At 38.3% G+C, this 22,434-nt stretch overlaps 1 protein-coding gene across 1 annotated transcript in view; it reads right to left on the reverse strand.

The window, feature by feature from the left end:
• Nucleotides 1-7,259: 7,259 nt before the first annotated feature.
• itga9 (integrin subunit alpha 9) overlaps nt 7,260-22,434 on the reverse strand; it is a 65,285-nt gene continuing 50,110 nt past the window's right edge. Inside the window, exons 19-28 of the mRNA XM_005806827.2 lie at nt 21,207-21,293; nt 21,029-21,108; nt 20,109-20,192; nt 19,272-19,380; nt 19,071-19,178; nt 17,506-17,631; nt 17,296-17,415; nt 17,118-17,213; nt 11,829-11,948; nt 7,260-9,592 (exon numbers count right to left, since the gene is read on the reverse strand). Coding sequence (XP_005806884.1) covers nt 9,494-9,592; nt 11,829-11,948; nt 17,118-17,213; nt 17,296-17,415; nt 17,506-17,631; nt 19,071-19,178; nt 19,272-19,380; nt 20,109-20,192; nt 21,029-21,108; nt 21,207-21,293 — 1,029 coding nt within the window. The 3' untranslated portion in view covers nt 7,260-9,493. The remainder of the gene's footprint in view (nt 9,593-11,828; nt 11,949-17,117; nt 17,214-17,295; nt 17,416-17,505; nt 17,632-19,070; nt 19,179-19,271; nt 19,381-20,108; nt 20,193-21,028; nt 21,109-21,206; nt 21,294-22,434) is intronic.

The following is a 22,434-nucleotide window of genomic DNA, read 5'->3' on the forward strand; positions in this document are numbered from 1 at the left end:
TTTATTTGCAACATCAACATAACTGAATATATAAAACATAATTGAACACAAATGGGGAAAAAACAAATAATGAAGGTAATAGTCCAGGGAGTGGTAAAGAGTGGAAACAAATAAAAAAAACTGTTAATGGCAAAGTAGAAAGAAAAAAATCTATAAACAGCAGCAACAATAAATCAACTGCTTTTTAAATAGTACACTGCTGCTCATCTGCAGTTGGCTTAAGGCTGCACAGACAATCTAGAAAAATATTTGAAGATAATTTTGTGTAAGAAAGAAAAAAACAAATCTAAGGGACAATTAGTTACAAAAAATGTGATGGGAATTATTTATGTTCACGTTTAACAGTTTAATTTTATAACATCTGATTATTTGGGTTCCTAAAAGACCTGAGCAATATTATATATTAGTGTGACTGTGTCGATGTGTGGTGTTATATTGACCGTGATGCAGGCTGTTTCTGCAGCATGAACCCCTCTCAGAACAGTCTGAAGAAGATTTTGTGCGTTCTTCACCAGAATCTCATCAGACGATTTGCAGCCAGGTGTTACAGCGTTCACACTATGTAAAAAATAAACCCAGTAAATACGGTGACAGTGGCATTTGTTGTGTAATCTAGTTTGTTTTATTTGTCTCCCTGACAGAATTTTTCTGTTTTGCCATTTTTTTGTTATGAAAACAAATTTTTTGGTATCATATAGAGATAAATTGCATAAAAACAAAATGCAGCTTTCATATGATGTTAATTTATACAGGGTAATAAACTATATCCCAGCCACCATGACCCTGTGTGAAAATATAATATTCCCACTTGTTAAGTGGGAATATCATATTTTGTAATGACTGGACATCAATTTACCCCAGTCTGTAATAAAATTAGTTTCATGATGTGAAGTATAAACAGAAGCAAAAACAGAAGAACTCTATATGCCAACAAATATGGCACCCTACGCTTAAAGATCCCTAACCTGGAAATGATGCTAAGCTGATTAGTGATGGTCAGAATCTGCTCAATGATGAGGGACAGTTCAACTGTGCAGTGCTTGTCCAGGCTGTGGTTGGCGATAACTCTAATAAACTGAGTTACTGTCTGACAGTTTGAGATCACCTCTTTGGCTGCATTGACAAACGCATCTTTGTTCTGCAAAAAATAAAATAAATGAATTAGTGATGCCTGAAACACTGAAGAAAGAAGTAACTTCTGTTGGTCATTACCAGTATCGGGCCTTTCTTCTTTAAGTACTGTGTCATGTGACTTATTGTGTCGGCCATCTTTCTCGTCACCTGGACTATTTTGTTGTCCTTTGGATCCCAGCTGTCACTTTGTTGCTTCAGAAAAATGGAGGTGTAACTCAGAGGAAAATCTTCCCTGTATGCGGTAGATGTGGCCCCAAACTGTAAAGAAATGCCAGATTCAGATTTTATTGTGACACTAAATGAGGCTTAAACTCTTAATTCATGCCAATATTGAAATTCTTACGTCTTTTTTCTCATCTTTGGGTTCATGCTTCACAGCAGCTGCAAGGAACACGTTAGTTTCTGCTGCATCTACTGTTTCTGCATTGCCTCTCTGCAGTGGTGGCATTTTGTCAGCAAATTCCACATCTTTGACTCTAGATGGCGTCATTGCCAACTCTTTGTTGAAATCCTCGTATGACTTTCCCTGTAAACCAGCCTTGATGCTCTCCTTAACTTCTTGTTGAATCCCATCTTGCTTCATAATCTCTGCCACAAGATAATGAGCTTTTGCTGACCAGCACTGGATCTGCACACCTAAACTGAGTGTGTCACAGAGATAATGAGTTTCTACAATGAGCCTCACCCTGCTGATTATATCTGAGATCTGAAAGCACAAGTGATCATTGATGGACCTCAGGTTAGAACGGGCCCGTGGGTCACGGATGTAGTTCAAGCAGTCCTCCACTCTTCTGGCTGCTAATTGAACGTTTTCAACAAGTTTCTCTGCAGCCTTTTCAAATTCCTGTTCTGCTTCTTCTGCATGTTTAGATGCAGAATGAGTAATGTCAACAATGTTCTGAAAAGCAGAGACAAAGTTTCTGTTCTCTTTGCCTAGCTGATTAGAAAGCACTCTAATTTCAACAATGAGTCGTCTCTGTAGGAATTCTGATTTTGTAAGTTGGGTCAGATTTGGGATTGCTTCAAGTTCTTCTAAGGCTTCAAGATAAGCATCAGTGAGTTTTTTAAGCTCATTCTGGCAGATCGTCAGATGTTTTGACTTGTAAACACTTTTGCAGTTCAGGCTAGTGAGTCTTGCAGCCTCTTGGATCCTTAAAGAGTTCTCCGACAGAGCCGACAGTCGCTTTTGAGGGTTCCGCTGATTTATTGCAGCTGATGTGCCTAAAATCTTATCCAAGGAATTCAGCAAAATCTGAACAGAGAGACCCCAAAGGAGACAGAGCCCCTCAAGATGATCCACCTGCCTTTCAGGTAAAGAGGAAAGCTCTATGAGAAACTTTGTATTATTCTGGGTTTTGCTCAGCTTGTTGTTCAAAATGTTGAATGTTTCCTGAGAATCAGCGGATTTCAAATCAGACGATGTGAGGAACTGGACCACACGCGTGCATAAACTCATCACTTCATTTAGATTCTGTGTAGTACTGGATGTAGTGGTTTGCAGGTTTCTTTGCAGTTCATCACATGCAACATGATACCATGTTCCAGCTACAGGCAGTAAAACCTTTCGGATGTTGCTAATGAGGTCAGAGAACTGCACGCTGTGTTTGCGGAGAGCCTCAGTGCTCATTGATGAACTCATTGCCATCTCTTGCGCTGTCTGGACCAGCAGTGGCGTCAGCGACACCAATTCTGATCTAAAGCCTTCCAGCGTCTGTGAATCAATGGTGTCAACAATCGCTGAGCCGTCCTTCGCGGCCTGGACGTAGTGATTCGACAGCTCAAGAACTCCAGTGCAGACCTGGTTGAGAGTGGACACATCTTTCCCCTTAGTCACAGTCAAAACTTCATATAGAAGGGGTAAAAGGTCAACGTGGATCAGTTTAGGTTCATCTTGGACAGCTGCCTTCTTTAAATCATTGCTGTCATATATATGAGCTGCTTCTGCGTCTACAGTTTCGGTATCTGAGGGTTCATCATGTTTTGTGAGAGAATCCATTTGCATCACTTCAGAAAGAGGAGAGTTTCTTGCCACATGATCCAGGCTCATCCCATGAATATCCTCTAATTTTGAACAGGACTGTGAGATTTCTGGCTTGCGTGCTGCTTCTCTCAGCGGGCTGAGGAGATGTGGGTGCTTGTGTCCATCCAGTCCTTCTCTCAGCACCTTAAAATGCTGAATCGCTGCTGAAACATTGTTTGTAACTGTGGAATACATCTCCACATTCAGAGTGGATGCAAAGTGGAGCATGTGTCTGACCGATTCACCCACTTTGGTTTGAGAGGACTGAGCCTGTTTGAGGAGGACCAGCAAGCCGTTCCTGTAGATCGGATTATTGCTTCTGTCCAGATGCCTTCTCACTGACCGAATCACCAGCTTCATGTAGGAAATTAGGTTTTTAGCATGTTCATCAAATACTTTATAGCTCTGTTCTTTGTATGCTTCATCGCATCCATGATGCTCCTTGACCATTTCATCGACCGCAAGACTTGTGAACTCTCTTAAATCCATCACATCACTTAGAGCATCCTGTAGCTCACTTGTCTCCTCCTCCCATTTCAGGCACACATCATGAAGCTTTGGAAGGGTTTGCCATGAATTATTCCCCAGCTCCAGGGAAAGAAGTGCAAACTGAGCTCTTAGTCTTACAAGGCACGCCTGTGAGTTCTCCACACTCTCCAAGCTCTTTGCATCTTCAGCAACAGCTGAGACAAAGGTTGCTACTTGGATTATGCAATCAGTGGACAATATGAAATCCTCAACTGCTGGTTGGAGAAAAGTCAGATCCATGATTTCAGCAGGTTCGGTGTCCAAGAGCCGTTTTATTGTGCCTAAAAGATCATTGTCTGTACAAGGGGCAGCGAGAAATGTATCCAAGACTTGATGAAGAACTGCAGTTTTTAGTACTTTATCCAGTATTTGTATTTGTTGGATTAACAAAAGGCATATCTTATTAGATCTTAGTTCAGTGTCATCACTTTCTTCTGAGGATTTTAAGAGCCGTTTTATGTCAGACCAGAAGTGCAGAATGTGACGGCAGTGGCTCACTATTCTTTGCTGAGACTCTCTTCGTGAAGAGTTGGCCACAACCATGGCATGGAAGACAATGTCTCTCACCATGCTGTCAAAGCCACTGTCCTGAATCAGTGCACTAGAGTAATTATCAAGTAGATGCAACAGGCTGTGATGCCTCCCAGTGTAGAACCCGTAGGGACCCAGTGGTCCTTTGTGGCCGTCGCTCTTGAGAGTTACACTGATGTCTCTAACCGTGGTTTGGACCTTGTCTAGAATGAACCTCTTGGCAGCCTGGGCCTGGTCACTTGTAGGGTGTTTGATGGTGGTGCACATTGCTGTGTGCAGCATTGAAATGCACCTCCTCAGTGTTTCTAAGGAGTCAAGAAGTTGCTTTGTTTGTCTGGGATCCAGTAAGGAGTTGGCCCTGTCCACTGTGAGGTCATTAAGGGTGAGCAAAGATTCAGAAAAGTCTTTAAAGGACCTGAGGAGAGATTTAATATCCAAAGAGGAGCCGAGCTCAGAGAGGGACTCTAGAACCCGATCAGCTGCAGCCAGAACTTTTCTCACAATCGCACTGTCCGCCACCAAAAGGACCTAAAAGCAGACAGATCACTGTCAGCCAAACGCAACATATTTTAACTGAAATTTGACACATAATCCAAAACAAACAAAGACATGAGCAAGAAAGTCTATGTATTTCTATTTTATTTACTTTTTTAAATCATTTATTGAAATGTCTGGGCATAGAGTCATAAAAAGAAGGTAAATTTTGCTTAATGATGGAAGAGATGAGACTGCTTTCTGGTATAAACCAGTGTGATGTGATTCAGAAGAATTATTACATCTCAATTTATAGAAGCAGTTGGAGCAAGAAAATCTCTACAGTTATGAGAGAGTATTCAAATATGTTCCAAAATAACATACCCTTTGAAGAGTTTTTGTTTTGAGTTATCTGTAATAGGTGAAATCAAATGTGAGCGATAAGCACATAAATTAAGATTTCTATTTTTTTAATGCTCAGGTCATATGCAGACATTTATTTAATTCACTGCTTTGAAGATTAAGTTTAAAAAGTTACATGCAAAGCCTTAGTTATAGTTAAAACCTTCAGTGTATTTTATTAGGATTTTATGCAATCTTTGCGATGTGCAGATGAGTGGTTATCAAACTTCTCACAAACAAAAATCAGATTTAAAAAAATCTCCCAAGTGAGTATTTGGAGTTAATTTTCAAGTCCTGCTAGATTCTTGTTTGGATTTATGTCTGGAGTTTGATTGGCTGGGACATTTGACAGGGTCATTGTTGTGCTGACAGATGAATGTTAAATCCTTTGCAGTGCTGCCACTACAAAGTTGTATAGTGGGGATGATATATTCAGTGATGTGAACTGTCAACCTTCTGTCACACATAGCATGTCAGCCTGATCTCATCTGACCAGAGCTCTTTCATGCAATAAGGGTGATTTCACGTCTATCAACAACTTTTTTACTTGTCTCTCTCCAACAAAGCCCAGATAGAAAATGTAAAAAAAAAAAAAAATCAGGACAATTTCAAAATATCTCTTCACCAAAATTTGAAAAATTAAACACTTTACTTTGAGAACTCCCAGGAAAACATTCTGAGTTGCGGTGATGAGTTCCTCTCTGTGCTCAGGCAGATTAGGCTGGATGCTGAGTTTCTGCGCCGCCAGCAGGACGTGGCGCCCGGACACACTGAGCGGCTCTAGCAGCGACGACATCTCCATGTGCAAAACTTCATCTTCTGTATTACTAATTAGCCTGAAAGTTGAAGGGTCTGCATTAATCTGATCACACAGCTATAGAAACCAGCTGGCTAAACAGTACATACCTGGAGACCACTGCCGCCATGTTGTCAGTGGCTTTGGCTACCTCCAGGGCCGCTGCCTCCAGCTGGCTGAACTGCTCGTACTCATCATCCATATTGTCACACAGCAGCACCAGGTAACATAAATGAGTTGCAATGGGAGCCACCACCCTCTCCAAAGCTACAGTCCTGACAAAGCTGTGCTCCAGCAACGAGGACATAGCTCTGGCAGTAGCTCTTACCTGTGGTGCTTCAGCTCCGGTCAATGCCGGAGTTGTTTTAATAATTCAGCAGGTGATAGATTTCAGTGTTTCACAGCAACTGTTGTCACCTTATCAACTTTACACAACATTAGCAAGTAATAAGGTATGAATAATTTTTCTTTAAGATAAATTTTGTATGCATTTAAGAAACTCCACAGGTGTAGAGGTGTGACGGTAAAAAAACTATTTCAAATAATTTTGTGAAAAACTCCACTTGCCAGTATAAATTTAGAAAATACTGAAAATGTCACCAATGAAATGCTGGTTTAAAAACATGTCTGATTAAAAATCAGTGGTGTTTTTCCTATGATACTAGCATAACAAGATTGATGTTAAAAAGTATTTTTGGTGATAGTGATTTTTCGGTTCAAATATTTTGAATGGCACAAAAACCACTTGAGATGTTAGCAATAAGAAGAAGTGGGAAAATTTAATGTAGCTTGTATATAAATATATGATGATAAATTCATAGATTTGAAAAATAAAAACACCTCCGTATTAACAAAGTTGACAAAAGATGTAAATCGGACATACATTTAAAAAATATATAAAATAAAATAAAGGTATTTTAAATTAATTTACTACAGTATTGTTTTTAAATTGACTATTTAGCCAGATTAGAAAATTAGAAATGATCATTTACTAAAAATATGACAAATATATTTTTGCATACTGCATATTTCATGCTGGGGAATTCAGTGCTGAATTCAGAAAACAAGAAGTTAAATTTTTGTAACAATTTAAATTTCACAATTTTAAATGTAAGTATTTTAATGTTTTGAGTGGTAAAATATTATGATCCATGAAAAGAAACTGTAAGATAAAAAAGAAAGCATTGTAATACACAATAATAATGACTGCACATCAAATTTATCTGGAACTAGAAGACACTTTTAACAAAATCCCTTCATATTCTGAAATGCCCCTACTGTTTCATTCCTCAACATTTTGTCAATTTAAAAGCAGTGGTGCTCCCAGCAGGTGGCACAAAACTCCATGAAAGACAAAACACTCAACCAAAAAAGTAAACAAGCACAGAGTTGGATATTTCACTCTGAAATTTATCAACAGATAAATATACAGCTCAGTCATGACTTTAAACATGAAAGGTACAGCACACTATAATGGAAATGATACTCACTGACAGTAGTACACTCAGAACAAAAGTCCAAACATTGGCGTGATTAACGAAGGCATCCAACACTGAATCATCACAGTTAGACTTTTACAAAAACAAATAGAACAAAACAAAAGTCAAGTGTTGGTTTTCTAAATGAATTCATAAATGAAGTTTAGCATCTTTGACTTTGGTGCAGAGGAAGGACGTGAAGGTGTACAGTATACGCTGCTGTGATGCCAGTGAAATTCAATAGTGACAAAATATTCTGCACAATAAAAGACTGAAGCAGCCATTAGTAGCTATAAAGTGGCTTAAAGTTTAAGTCTAAGCAGGTTAGGAAATATTTGAGCTCTTAAGAATTGCACTATTACTGTAAATCTAAAACATACTGTACGATAATTTTTCTTTAAATTTTTCATAATTTAAAAGTGGGAATGTGGGGCCAGTTGCAATAGGTTCACTAAGCGTCCTGATTTTAAAGCTCGATTGAAAGTTTTATTCTCAATCTGTGAATATAAAAGATAATCTGTTCTTTTGAACCCTTTATCTTAAGCTGTGTTATTCCCATGATCCCCAAAGAGCTTGTTTCTGTGTAGCTGCTGAGTGCAGCCAAGTTCCATTTATTTTTAGGACATTACTCATGCCTTCAAGCCCTGTAAACAACTCTAAGTGTAAAAAATTTCCTGACTTATTGGTCAATGGGGATTTCCTATTTGACTCTAAAACCCAACATTTAAAAATAAAAAATGGAGTCTAGAGTAGGTTTTAAAAAGCAAATGAACCTGAAAAATCTGATGCATATTTTTGAAACAGCTTGGCTCGATTTTAAATATGTCAAAATTCAAAAAGTCAAATAAGAGCAAAGGGCTGGTCACACTGAAAAAGCTTGAAATTTGAATGCTAAGATTGAACAATATTTTGTATTTTACACATAAAAGAAAATAGACTAAAGAAATAAAGTTATAACTGATATCTCTACAGTGCTTGATGACATAAGATTGAACAATGCTCCCATCGTCTTTAAAGGGCTTTTGAAAAAATATTTCTAAAAGGGATGCAGTCAGATGTGTAGAAATAAAATTACACAGAGAAAGGTACAAAAGAGATACAGGCGCATCTCAATTAATTAGAATATCAGTAAGAAGTTTATTTATTTCAGTAATTTCAATTAAAAAGTGGATCATATAAAGTATAGTGTGACACTGACTGGGATATCCCTTAAGTCTATGATTATTCCTGTTATTTTGCATGATTCTTTGTCACATGTTTTCCTTCCATTAAACTTTCTTTCGCAGTTTCATGGCTTAGTGTCTTTGTGGAGGTTGACAGAAGCTGTCCACTCTAGATGACAACTTAAAAATTTTGTATAATTTCTCGATCAAAAATCCCTCTTTTTGTTGTTCTCCTGCAATTCTGATATGACACTGAAGATTTATTAAATTTGAGCGTCAAATCATGAAAACAAATAGACAATAATGCTTCAGATATGTCACCCTGTGTGTAAATAATTAAAGGAAGTTTCAGTTTAACTTAAATACTGAAATAAATGTAACTTTTTGATTATATTCTAATTCACTGAAAAGCATCTGAACAAACCTTTAGGGATGAGAGGAAAATACAGGCGACTCCACTCATGTTACAAATTAAAAGCTTTGGAGCAAAATGCATTCATTCTCTTCAAACATCAGTGCTTTTAGGGAAAACAAATAAACTGCAGATACAGAATGTTTCTAATGGCTTTAGTAACCTTCCTTTTTTATATGGCTTGAAAGTGTATGTATAAAAATAAATTTGCTATGTATCACAGCCCTGAGGGTTTTGTTGTCCACCAGTATTCATGCCCTCTACATCCATAGCTCAGCTCCACCGGCGTGGAGTTCCCTCATCACAGAATAGCTGATTTCCACAGCAAGTATCGTCCTGTGAGCCCCGTATTCACCTCAGAAGCCCCTTCCCTGGATCCCACCAGCAACACCCCAAATAATACAGAGTCTCCAGAAAATATGGAGAATAATCTTCTCTTCCACATATGAAAGACTTTGAAGAATCTGGTGCCACCGGGGCGGCTGCGCTCCCAGTGCTATTGGATCCGTCTTGAGCCTAATCTCACTGGCTCCGCTTGGGCCCCAGTTGAATGTCTCAGTGGTCCTTGTCCATCCAGTCCCAGCTTTCATCACTGTCCTTCCGGTTCTTTTCAGCTTCAATGATCTCTCTGTAGTGTCGACGGAAGAAACCCATCTGTTAAGAGAGAGAGAGGGAAGATCCGTTTTTAGAGAGGTGGTCACAACTGACTGCAGAGAACGATGCACACACTGCAGAAACACAAAATCTGACCCAAGTATTTTGGTCTAGTTTCTAGTGCAAATATCTTTGTCTTACTTGAAGTAAGACAAAAATAACTTACAAGTATCTTGTCAGTAAAATATAGAAGCTTGTTCTGTCAATAATTCCTGAATATTGTTTTTTTTTTTTTTAAGGTCCAACCAGTTTTTTTCACTTATAATATGAGAAGAATGTCTTGTTATTAATTGGTCAGTGGAACTAGTACTTAAAAGAAAAATCAATATTCAGGAATTATTGACCAAAACAAGCTTCTATATGTTGCTGAAAAGTTGCTTGTAATTTAGTTTAGTCTTATTTCAACTAAGATATTTACAGCAGAAACTAAACAAAAATACAAAAAATAGATTTTGTTTTTGCAGTGTATTTTTTTGTTTCTATCCCTTTGCTGCAAATCAAATCTATAGTTGAGAAAATATTTAGTTTATACAAGAAATATTCATTTAGTTCCTTAACATAGCTTTTTGAAACATTAACATGAGTGTAATATCACTCTCAAAAATCATGGTTTTGGCTTATAAAATTTATTTTCACCAGTCTTCAAGTGACGTATAAAACTCAAAGTGATCAACTAAGTCTAAGTAGCAACAACAAAAAAATAACGTTCATCGCTGCTGGTATTTGAGTTTACATTGCTAATTTTACTACACTGTCCTGCAGTAGTTGATATCTCTAAACATCTTTGCATTTTGTGCTATTGCAACCACAAACATGAATGCATTTTATTGAGATTTTTAGGAATCCCACACAAATTAGTTTAAAAATTTAAGGTGGAAAGAAGAAGTTACATGGATTTCATGTTTTTATTTGGCAAACAATTCTGAAAAGGGCAGTGTGTCTTTATTTTCAGCCTCTAAAATCAATAATTAAAGTCTCACCACAGATGCTGACTTAGAGTCAGGTCAAGACTTTGACTAGACCAAATGAACACATGTATTGTAGCTCTGGCTGTAAGTTTCGGGTCATCAACCAACAGAAAAATAAAACTCTGCCTCAGTTTTTCTTCCATGATTACCCTGTTTTTAGCTTTTCCCACAAACTCTGAAGAAAAACATCTCCATACACGTTGCTGTTTATGAAAATCTGCAGTGTTTTTTTCACCACATGTAGAAGGTTGTTAAATACAGTACACCAACATTTAACAGAAAATACTGAAAGTATAAATACTTCTCCAGCTGACTCAGAGCAGCTGAGTTTCTTTAAAAACACCACCAGCGAATGCTTATCTACAACAGCCTCCTGTTTCAGCTGCATTATTCCAAAAATAACACTATGTTAAACTGCAAAACATGTAATACCCCAAGTGAATGGTGATTGATTATATCTTTGAGTGAAACATCCGAAAGCTGAGACTACTCCCACTGAAAAACAGATGGAAGACATATCTTGGGGACAGGAAATCAGTTTGCACTTCAGAGTCGGCCATGCTGTCCACAAGCCTCCATACATTGGAATTAAATATAAGACCATGGGATGTACAGCTGCAAAGCAAATATTTCTCTTCTAGTCATGTATTGTTTATTTAGGGAAGCTATACTGCACAGCAGCTTTTATTTAACATTACTAAATCAAGCAGAAAAGTGATACAAAATTCTGCCATCCATTTATCTACATTTGACAACTAACGTGTATTCATATAGAGCTGCACTCCTCTCAGGCATTTCCTGATAAAACCAATACAGGACATGCGCCGGACTTGTAAGCAGGGTTTGTTTTGGCAGGATCTGAGCACTTTGGGAATAGGTCAGATAATGTGTCCCTGGACCGACATTCCAAAGTTTCGTTGTGGTATTCCCGACGGAAGATGAAGCAGTGAAAAAGAAAAGGAGTTGTGTGCTAACAGGGTCTTTGGGTATCAGTGTAATTGCCATTTCCTTTTTAAATTCGTTTTTTCATGCAGGCGGTATGGTGTGAATTACTGCCCAGTCTATGATTTGTCCTTTTCATGGTTGTCAAAGCCCTTAAGAAAGCTTTGACCCCTGCCTCCTTTCCCCGACCTCCAGCTGCCTCTCGTCAACTGGATCCCATTCTGACATCTGACCAGTGTACAACTGACTGTCACACACACTATTTATTAGTTTTTGCACACTGCATGTTGAAAAATATCTAAATATCTGTTTCTGTGTGTGATTACCTTCCAGAGTAGCACAGCCAACAGCAGAAAGATGAGGATTCCCACCAGGAGGCTGATGGCGATGATCCAGCCAACGACGTAACCCCTCGGCTCCTGACTGTGGAGAGCCTCGAACACCAGCTGAAACACAACAAGATTTAGGGAGTCACACTCGAATACAAAACACATGCACAAAAGAATGCACATGAGGTCACGCGCTGATGACGGTATAATATTCTGTATTAAAAAAAGCTCTGGTCCAGAACATCGGCTTAATTCAGGAGGAGCTACACGTAACTCTGGGACCGAAGAGCAGATATATTACAATCTAAATCAGTATAACTTGAAAATTCATAAAACTTAATTTGACATAATTAATAATCACTAATTTCCAGGCTATACTTTTTGATGAGTGTAGAGCCAGGATAAGGCTAGGAGGCCTTTGGATTTCATGCTACACCAGCTGCTTGCAGCACCAACTGGAAACAACTGGCAGGATAATGTGCTGAGTTACTAAAAATTGTCCTTAATTCAATCTTTTCTCATTTCTTTTGAAAGTTGCGTCTCTCCTAAACCCATTTTTGTGCTACTTTGCAGAATTATCATTCTAACTAAACTGAGATGGTGGTAGTTTAGTAAATTTATGGTAGATGCTAGTTTGTAGTAATAGTTGATGTTAGCACTTAGCTAACAACCATTGAGGACTTTACATAAAATATTTTCCTGCAAAAAATATATATTTTTTGTTAAAATAGTGTCTGGCTTGTTAATACGTTGTCCTTGAAACTTCACAGGGGTTTTTTCTCCTAGGATTCTCAGTTTTCACTGTTAGATTATGTTTAAATAAAAAAACCCTCTAAAATGTAAATAGAAATTGCACAAAAATATTTGTTCAGTATTTACAGATACACCTGTTCACAGATTTTTTTCTCTGTATAATTTAACCTCAAATCATTTGTGGAAAATTCATCTATTTGTTTTCCATGTCAAATGTTTCTTGGCATGAGATGCAAAATATACTGCACATGTGCACCATTACAATGGAACCATTACTCAAAATATGTTACAACAACAACATAATAATAACATAATGGCTGCACCTCTAAAATGTTTTTAGTAATTCAGTATCAAATAACCCCATGATTAATTGAATAATGGGATATTAACCAGCAGACCTTTCCACCCATTATTATTACATTAATACATATCTGCTGCACACTCAGAGCTGCTTAACTTCACATCTTTCTAATCAATTTCTATACTCTATTTAGCATGTGATTATTCAGCATGCTGCATCTGCTTGCGGCTCTACTAGTAAAGACTGGTTACAGACATGAACAGTGCTGTTTCTGGAATCAGAAGCTATTATTGACATTGTGCTAATTTGCTAAGCGAATCCAGTTTACTGTTAAGCAGGTTTGCTTCCATTTTGTTTGACATCTTTTCCATTTACTGTATTCCATTTTATGCTAACGTACTCAGTGTAAAACAGAAAAGCATTTTCTGTTACCAGAGTAAAGTGTAAATGTCCCATGTGAAACGCTGAACCACTTCACAGTATGTGGTTGCATGAAACAAAGCATTGAGTCAGAGAATTTGCTTTAAGAAATAAAGGAAAAAACATAAACATGACCTCATGCAATGTCACATCTACGCTCTGTTTACTCTGCATTTATAGAAGATACATTCAGCTCAGTTTGCCAAAGTGACTTCAAAGGTAGTGTGAACTACTTTCTAATTAATTCAGCTAATAACTATTTAGTCACTTGTGAGTTAATCATAAACTTTGGTGATGTTGTGGCAAAATTAGCTTCTGTCCTAAAGCACAAGCTACACTAAAGCACACACAGAAACACATCAAACCCGTTTGTGTTTATTGATGTGAGAAGACCTAATGTGTCTCAAAATGCATTTAATTTTCTAAAGTACGGGCCTGTATAAACTAGGTTTGATTACTTGAGGAAAACAGGCATTTAGGTTAGAACAATTAATAACATTACATCACCCTCTCCCTTTTTTGATTTGACGTGATGGTAAGGAAGTTCTTTGGGTTTAGAATCATTCATTTTTTAAAAATCTGGCAGCTATTAAAGATATCTAAGCTGTGCCATAAATGGGAGCAATCTGAACAAGTTTCCCATGACTCCAGTGAACGCTGCCTGCTGGATAATAAATCACTGACAGCAGAGTTGGTCTACCTAAAAAAGTGCTCTCTGATTTAAGTGAGACATAAAAACAGTGGAAGGAAGATTAGCTGTATAATAAATGTGGCTACAATTATGGAAACTATTTAAATGGTTTTAATAATTTCTTTAGCTGTTGCTTTAATACTTTTACAATCTGTAATTCAAACATCACATTTCTCTGATTTATGTGTTTCAGTGACCATGTTCAAACCCAGTCGATATGAAATCAGTTTCTATCCAATGACTTTGATTTATTAAAATAAAAGTTGATTTGTAGTGAATTAATTAACGAAAGCGAAGGCCGCTTAACACTGCATTGAAGCCTGTAGTGAAAAGCCACCTAGATGGATATATTTTCTAAATATCTCAAACAAATCCAAACAATGCTCTCTCTAAAACATCACATCCCTGCATGATGTGCTTTAGACAAAAGAGGCAGCAGAGTTACATCAGAGAACGCTTATCTATGAATGCTTATTCACAGGGAGACGAACATGAGTCTCCCTGTGAACTGAAATGTAGCCGGAGACGCCAAGTGTGTGTCAAGACAAAACCAAATGCAAAAGTGATGATGAATATTTCTTCTAAATATTTTCCCACACTAACACTCCAATCACTGGATCCAGATTCCTGGAATTGAATTGTTGTTACACATACCAAGGTATTTATGTGAACGGAAGAGATTAAACTGGTCTACTGGTCATCGGTCTCAACTCTAAACATCCCAGCTGAACTCACTTCTATATTCCTAAATATGCACAATGAATTGAATTTACCCCTTAAAAGGGACCTATTATGCAAAATTCATATTTTGTGTGTTCTTCCATTTTGGTCTTTGCTGCTTAGCCCAAGTGCTTTAACAAACCACCAAGATGTTTTCTGGCGACAAGTTAATGTTTTATTGTGTCTGGAAAGTAAGCTGCTTGAAAAACCTCCCGATTGTTGAGCAAAACCCAGCCAGTTACCTAACAACCCAAGTGGAGCTCCAGGACATTTGGTCAGCTGGTTTTACTGCTGTACAATGGCTGCTGGATAAATACAAGTCTTTTGTTGTTGACCTACCATCCATAAACCACTTGTTGTATTCTTGATGGTTGTGCAGGAGGTTCTACTTCTGCTTTTCAAAGATGTAAGGTCGTATAATTGCGCACCTGTTTGCAGCCATTTTCACACGTGAGTGTAAACATTGGGTGGTGAGGTGTGGCCAGCAGCAGCTTATTTGTATTTAACGTGACAAGAGTCTTAAAGTAGTTCATTCTGAGAGGAGCTCAAAACAGGCAGAACCAGCTAAAATATCATTACCTAAGAAGGATTTTATGTAAAAAATGTAAAGGACATGTTTTGTATAGAATATAGACCTATCTTAACCTGTAGAAGGATGCATAATAGGTCACCTTTAATAAATTAAATAATTTCAAAACATGCTTTTAGTGTTTATTCTTTGTTCAAGGTGAAACATACAAGCATAGCAGAAAATCAAAAACTGAAGGAATGCGTAAGAAAGCAAATCACTATTCACCGGACTAATGGTATGAGGGTTTGCTAGCATCTCCTGGCTGATAAAAAAACAGGGATTTCAGGACATCCTGGGATCAGAGACCACTGTGTACTCTGGCTCGCTGTGATCCCAGGGGAGAGAGCACGAGTGTTTACCAAAGGCCATAAGAGCAATGGTCAGGGGACAGAGCGCACACTCTAAGTGCTGAAAGAGCTGTGTGGTATGGACATATTAATACCGGGTCTGAATTTTCCTAGCACCACCATAGCTCGGGGTCAACCTGGTGGCAACCCAGTCAGCACACCAATCTCTCAAGAGATCCCCATGCGAGCCGCCTCCATCCTTGGCGTAATTGTCAAATTTAATCTGCGGAGCCATTTAATCACTCAGCAAACAGCAGCGGGGGAGGGAGGCGCCCCATGTGCAGCTGAAGACCCTCGAAGGAGTCGATTCAAGTCGAAGCACAGTATAGCAGCTGGTTCTTGTTCTCGTTTTCTTTATTAAGCTGATCCACATTCGAGCTCTTTTGTGGTTTAAAGAATGCCTAATCACAAACTGATTAATCATTTATATTATGGTAATAAAGCACAGCTACTCATCATTACTGATTTTAATTTTGGTAGTTGGCTTCTATACTCAGCCAGAACAAACAAGATTTGAAAGGCCAACTCTTTCAAACTGACATCAAAGGAAGATTACTGTTTTCATCGCAACGTACTCAAACTGTGGTACAAATAAACGGACCTTGGACTGCCTTTGGTCGTACTCAGCCAAACAGAAACTAATCTAAAAAGACGTGCAAGGAGAAACACTCCTAGCTTAAGCTGAAGGGAATATTAGAGAACCGAGAACAATTTCTGCTGGCTAGTTATGAAAGCAGAACATGTGAATAAAATCAAACCCAACCTATCCATGTACCAGTTATAGGTCAGAAAACCAAAGGCTGCCTCAGTGACCAGATAACTAAAACATTTAATCTAACAAATGTTTCTTTGAATTTTACACCAACATGTATGAAAGATCTAAGAATATTTAAACATCTAGACGTGCAAATAAGTATTTATTAATGCAAATGCTATGTTTTGAACACATGAGCTATGTTGGGTTATAAAGTTGGGATTCATTAGAAACTTCTAATTTTTCCACTCAAAATCAGGACTACAAGGGACCTTTTCCTTTATTTTTACAACTAGAGATCATAAACGTTTGAGCAAAAATGTAATCAACTACATGTAGTGTAGAAGGATACAGATATCTATGGTCTATGGTTAAAAACACACTCAATAAAAAATAAATCCTGTCCTGAGTATTTGTTCCAAAAAGTTTGAGAATCACTGATCAACTCTCAATTACTGATGATTCTAATTAAAAAAAGAATCATGAAATATGCATTAAATACATCACCTTTTTAACTGAAGAGTGCTGCAAGATCTCAATATAATGCTGCTTCAAAGTGAAAAAGATTATTTTGGGAAATATTGGTTATTGCCTATTTGTTAAAGCTAGCAGTATGGAACAGTTGTCTATTTTAAATGTAGATGAGAAAAAAAAATTATGTCTGTTTATGCATGTTTAAGGAAAAATAATTTATGTTTTCCAATATTGTGAGAAGAACCCAATACTTACTGAAATATCTTCTGGCAGCCCGTTTGGCACCTCTATTGCCCTGTGATTAACTTGGACGCTGCCTCTTGTCACAAACTGGATCACAGAGGAACTATCCTGTAGGCATAAAGGTCACCATTATGCTTCTAATTTATATAACATTCATTCAAATTTACTGACTTATTAAAGTGCATCTTACTATTTTTAAAATTTCCGTGTTCAGCAAAAGTTTTATATCTATGTTCAAAGCTTCCTCTTTTAACTGTGGGCCCAGACTGCAGGAGATTACCATACATGCTCTTCCAGGTCGATCACAATCCTAGGAAAAAAAAAAAAGCATACGTGGATATGACAAGCAGTGAGAGAAATGTGTGATAAATACAAAGAAAATTTTGAGTTGCCTATTTACCAAGACTTTGCGTCCAGATTTGGTGAAGAAGGAGAATATGGAGTGGAAGATGTTTTCTTTGTCCTGGGGGATGGTGCAGGGCGTCGGGTTCCTGTGGGGGGTGCAGTTCCCTCGACCATCTGACACCTAAACACATTACACAACACAAGAATTAAATTATAATTATTTGATACTATAACTGTGTGAAAAAAATGAATTTTCAGCGAATGAATTATAGCGAGTATGTTAGCCTTAGCATTTTGATCACTAGCATAAGCTTCTTCTGTCTCCTCGGTTTCATATTTATTGGTAATCTCGTCTTTGTGTCCATCTTTTCCAGTTGTTTTTGGTTTATGTTGCTGTTTATTTGGCAACTTGACTTGTTGTGTCGGGTTAGTATTGCCCTTTTGGGTTTGTTTAGGTGAAATGTTGAGTTCAGCTAGGGAGTGTAAATAAAGAATCTTTTGGTCAGAGCTCAAAGCTTAGCTGCTCAGATTGATCCCATAACCGAACACCCAAATATAATTATTAAACATTTTCATAAAAAATAATTGAACAATTCCATAACAAGTTCAATAGAGTTAGTATGAAGTTTACCACTTAGTACTGAACCTCTGAATTAACTCTGTGACATATTTTGACCTGAATGTCAACACAGTACCTCTGTCACCACAAAGGGCCCATTTCTACTGTTGTTATGAGTCTCCAAGGCTCACAGGAAGTTCTCCCTGCAACAAGCTGGCACCCCTCCCACAGATTTCCCATATGGAGTGATTTAGGAGGTGTATGTTTTACTGCCCCGTTGCCCCTCTCCTCTGACAGATCTGAAGCCTCTCCTCAGTTCTTCCTTATTGTCCATCCTGCTGCTTCCCAACATGACTGTATGTCTGCCAGCAATTGACTAAAGTGAAGATTCATGCTCTCTTTTTGTGGCTGCACTAACTTTAGGGATTTTTTTATTAGACATTTGGGGATTTGGGGGCCTAAAAACGGGAACATATGGGGTAAAAGCCAGAAATGTAAACACTGTCTTTTATGATGTATTAAATGGAAAGATACCTGGCTATAAAATACAAAGGTGTGACTGCCCAGTGAGTTGGGAGCTGGAATATGTTACAGCTTATGATATGTGGTTCCAGGCTTGGGGTGGTACGACTCAGTAGCCTGCTCTGCAGGTTCCTGATCCTTTCAAGCTGCCTGACCCCATGAAAGTGATTCCAGATGGACTGGAGAAGGTGGGATATTCCACCACTGTCTGCCCATTCACAGCAAGTACAATTAACAGCGTGCGCTCCTCCATGATCTAGCTATAGAGAAAAGAAGCTGTGTAAAGGTTAGAAAAACACCTAAACGCACCGGGAGGATTGTGTTTCTTTGTCTAAATAAGAAATATTGTGAAACAAAATGGAACGGTAGTCTCAGTGGCAACACCAACATTTTGGCTTCGGGCTCCTGATCCCATCATGCGTGGTCAAAAGATATGGGTAAGGAAAATAGAAAACTTGTTGTTTTCTCCTGGTAAACTAAACATTGAATAATAACTCCTGCTGGATAAATAATGTCGATGGACAGCTGTTGGTACCCACTTGGGTTTCCACCACATGGAACATGTCGGGTCCGTTGCCAGCAAGTCGGTTGGGTATCCTGATGTCCACAGTGGAGCCGGGTAACCTGCTGGGCCCCTTGTTTATGGCCTGAACCACCAAGAAGAAACAAGAGAAGAAGAAAAGAGAAAATGAAATAGATATAATGTAGGGAAAGATTTAAAAAATAGAAACTTGAAGTACCTGGAAAGTCAGATTAAGAGGCTGAAAGTTGCATTTCATGTCTTCCAACTGGATGAAACGAGAGGCATCGATGGAGTTTCCATACGAGAAAGAGCCTGGTGTCACCACACTGCAAGATTGGTTCATTAACGCATGTAAACATTTACTCCAACCAGGATTCACAGACATTTCCCAAAGCAAATGAACTATACATTTTTAGGAGATATTTGTGCAGTGGTCAAACTTCAAAATTTAACAGACATATAAATATAAAGAGAGAAATGATGGATGGATGGATGGATGGATGGATGGATGGATGGATGGATGGATGAATAAACAGATGGATGGATGAATAGTTAAATGGATGGTCAGTAATAGAACAGAGATATGGATAAAAACAATTTGTAAACATAGAGGTAACAAGTCTAAAATGAAAATAAGTTTCATGACTTTTTTTTTCTCTTTTTCAACTTGTAAAGTCCTAAAAATGAAACTCTGGACGGTTCCAGACAGCTTGGTTCAGAAATGTTCAGAGGGGTTTTCTTTAGCAACTGAAAAATGTGTCCAGTTTTAGTCTGAAGCCTCCTTCAACATCAACCACAGCTGCCTTATCACATGTCAGAGTTCTGGCAAATATGGGCTGTTTTACATCTTTCTTCTTCCTCTGCGAAGCAGAGCTATGATAAAGCAATCAAAGATAAGGGTTTCAGAGCTGATGTCCTCCACAGGCAGAAAAACACTCCCTTTCTTCCTGAACAGATGGAAATCCAGACAGTGTGTGACTCAAATGTCTGTTAGACAGCTTCAGGTTTGTAAAGCAGGAACTGTAGCATCATGGCTGATCCGGTTTGTTCTTACCCAGTAATCGTGGTGTCTGTCTCGTGGATCAGAGGGATGGACAGGTCTAAACTGTTGTCGGAAAGTTTGTGCTCCGGGTTGGCGCTAAAAATACAAAGAGCAATAAGGTTGCAGTCCATTTGTCATGTTAACATTTTTCACAGTTTCTCATGTTAAAACCAGAACTTCCAGACCATTGAAACGTGGTGCATAATTTTGAAGGGGAGGAAAAATGTTCCAGTTGTATACAAGTGTACAAAGTGTGGTATGCACATATTGTTCTGCCAGATTTGCACATCCAGGGACTGTATTTTCTGGCCATTCTTCTTTCCTCAGCTAGACTGGATGAACAGCTTTTGTGGACATAAATTTGTAAGTCAGGTTACAGGTTCTCATTTGGATTTATGTCTGGACTTTTGACTGGGTCATGATAGAATAAATAAACTTGAATCTAAACTAAACTCTGGCTGGATGCAGAGGGTCGTCCTGCCAGAAAGTAAACCTCCGTTCCAGTCTCAAGTCTTTTGCAGACTCAAACAAATTTTCCTCAAGTATTGTTTTGTGTTTATTCCATCCATTTTATCATCAACTCTACCTACCTTCTCTATCCCTGCTGAATAAAAGAATCCCCACAGCACCATGCTGCTACCACCATGTTTGCTGTGTCACCTTAACTTACTTGTGGCAAACTACAAACTAGTCTTAGCAAAGGTTGGCCAAACACATTTGCACAGCACACTTTTCTAATGTTTATTTGCACTTGTTTTATTTTTCTTCAGCTTTGCAACTATGAATCAGCTGGACTATCTCATTAACTCCCAAATTAAATATATTTTTGATTGTAATGTGGTGTAAGGTTAAAAAGCATAAGATGTAAAATATTCTCCCTGTATTTTAGTCAACAAATTAAAAAAAAGGTAACTTCTTTGTAACAGCCATACCTTTTTGCTTGCACCAAGAACTGCAATGTGTCGTTTTCCCCAGAAACCTGACTTGTGTCAAAAATGACTGCAAAATGGTACTGCAGAGGACAAAACCAGAACAACAATGAGAAGTTTTCAATAAAGCAAGTCACACATACTCAACTAGAGATAGAAGCTGCATGTTAGACCTAAGTACCTTTGTTTGAGCTCTCATGAAGGGAAATCCCACACTACATTTGAGGAAGTCCAAATCGATGAGTACACAGGAAATACCCTTTTCTTCCTGCAAAAAGAAAGATAGACAGAGAGTAAGAGGAGGTGATGAGAACAGACAAAGTGGAGACAGGCTGGGTGACAGGCATGGAGACAGATGACAGCAAGAGGAAGAACCAGCAGTCAAGACGTAGACTGCAGCACAAAGAAATCAGCTCTGATAAGTTCGGGGGGAAAAATGAACTGGCTTTGAATGGCAGACCAAATTAGCTGCAAGAGAGAACCATCAGGTGCAAATCCCTCCTAATATTTACAGTACGATCAGAGAATATCATGTTTCCAATCTGAAGGAATGGGTTCTGAGTTTTTCATGGAATTCTAAATCAGGTTTGAACAAAGAATACACAAAGCAATGATGGCACACACGTCTTAGCGGGTGGGTAATTGGACAATGGCCAGACTGTGTGTTTGGAAGCTTGTCTAAACAGTATAGAGCTTTGCAGGCTGCGCTGTGTAAACACTTAGGGCTTGACCCCATGAGGAGTAAGAATTCTTTTAGTGAGAGTTCACTGAGAGGCTTTAAGCTGAGCTCAGGTCTGGGAGCAGAGATGCCTCATGACAGCAGGGGTAAAAAAAGAAAAAAGAAAAAGGGAGGCTGCACACTCTTGGAATATTGAATAAGAGGGAGGCCAGTGGAAGAGGTGATGATAGTCTCTGTTGATGTATTTAAAGGCAGACATCAATTTGCGTTATCATCCAGCTACCTCCTGCTTCGTAGTTCCCCCCAGCTTCGTTGAGTCATCTTAAAGGGGTCCTATAATGCAAAATTCACATTTTGCACATTTTTGTACTTTTGTTTGGGTCTCAGCTGCTTTCTAAAAACTGCCAAAGTGCTTAAGAAAAACACCCATATGTTTTCTGGAAATAAATGTATGTTTTTTGGTGTCTGGAAAATGAACCATTTAAAAAACTTTTCCAATACCTCTACAGGAGATATTTCCTGCCCACAGCCGTCTACACCAACTCTGTAATTAAATAAGTTACATTAAGTTTTCCTTCGGGATCAATAAAGTATTTTTGAATTGAATTGAAACCTTCTGAATATAACGTTGAATAAACAGGCACTGCCCCTCACACAGTAACCCCAGTGAAGTCCAGTCTAGCAACGCTAGGTGAGATTCATAATGTCTGGTTAGCTGGTTTTAACGTAT

This window comes from Xiphophorus maculatus, chromosome 22 (genome assembly GCF_002775205.1).
Source record: "Xiphophorus maculatus strain JP 163 A chromosome 22, X_maculatus-5.0-male, whole genome shotgun sequence".
NCBI lineage: Eukaryota > Metazoa > Chordata > Actinopteri > Cyprinodontiformes > Poeciliidae > Xiphophorus > Xiphophorus maculatus.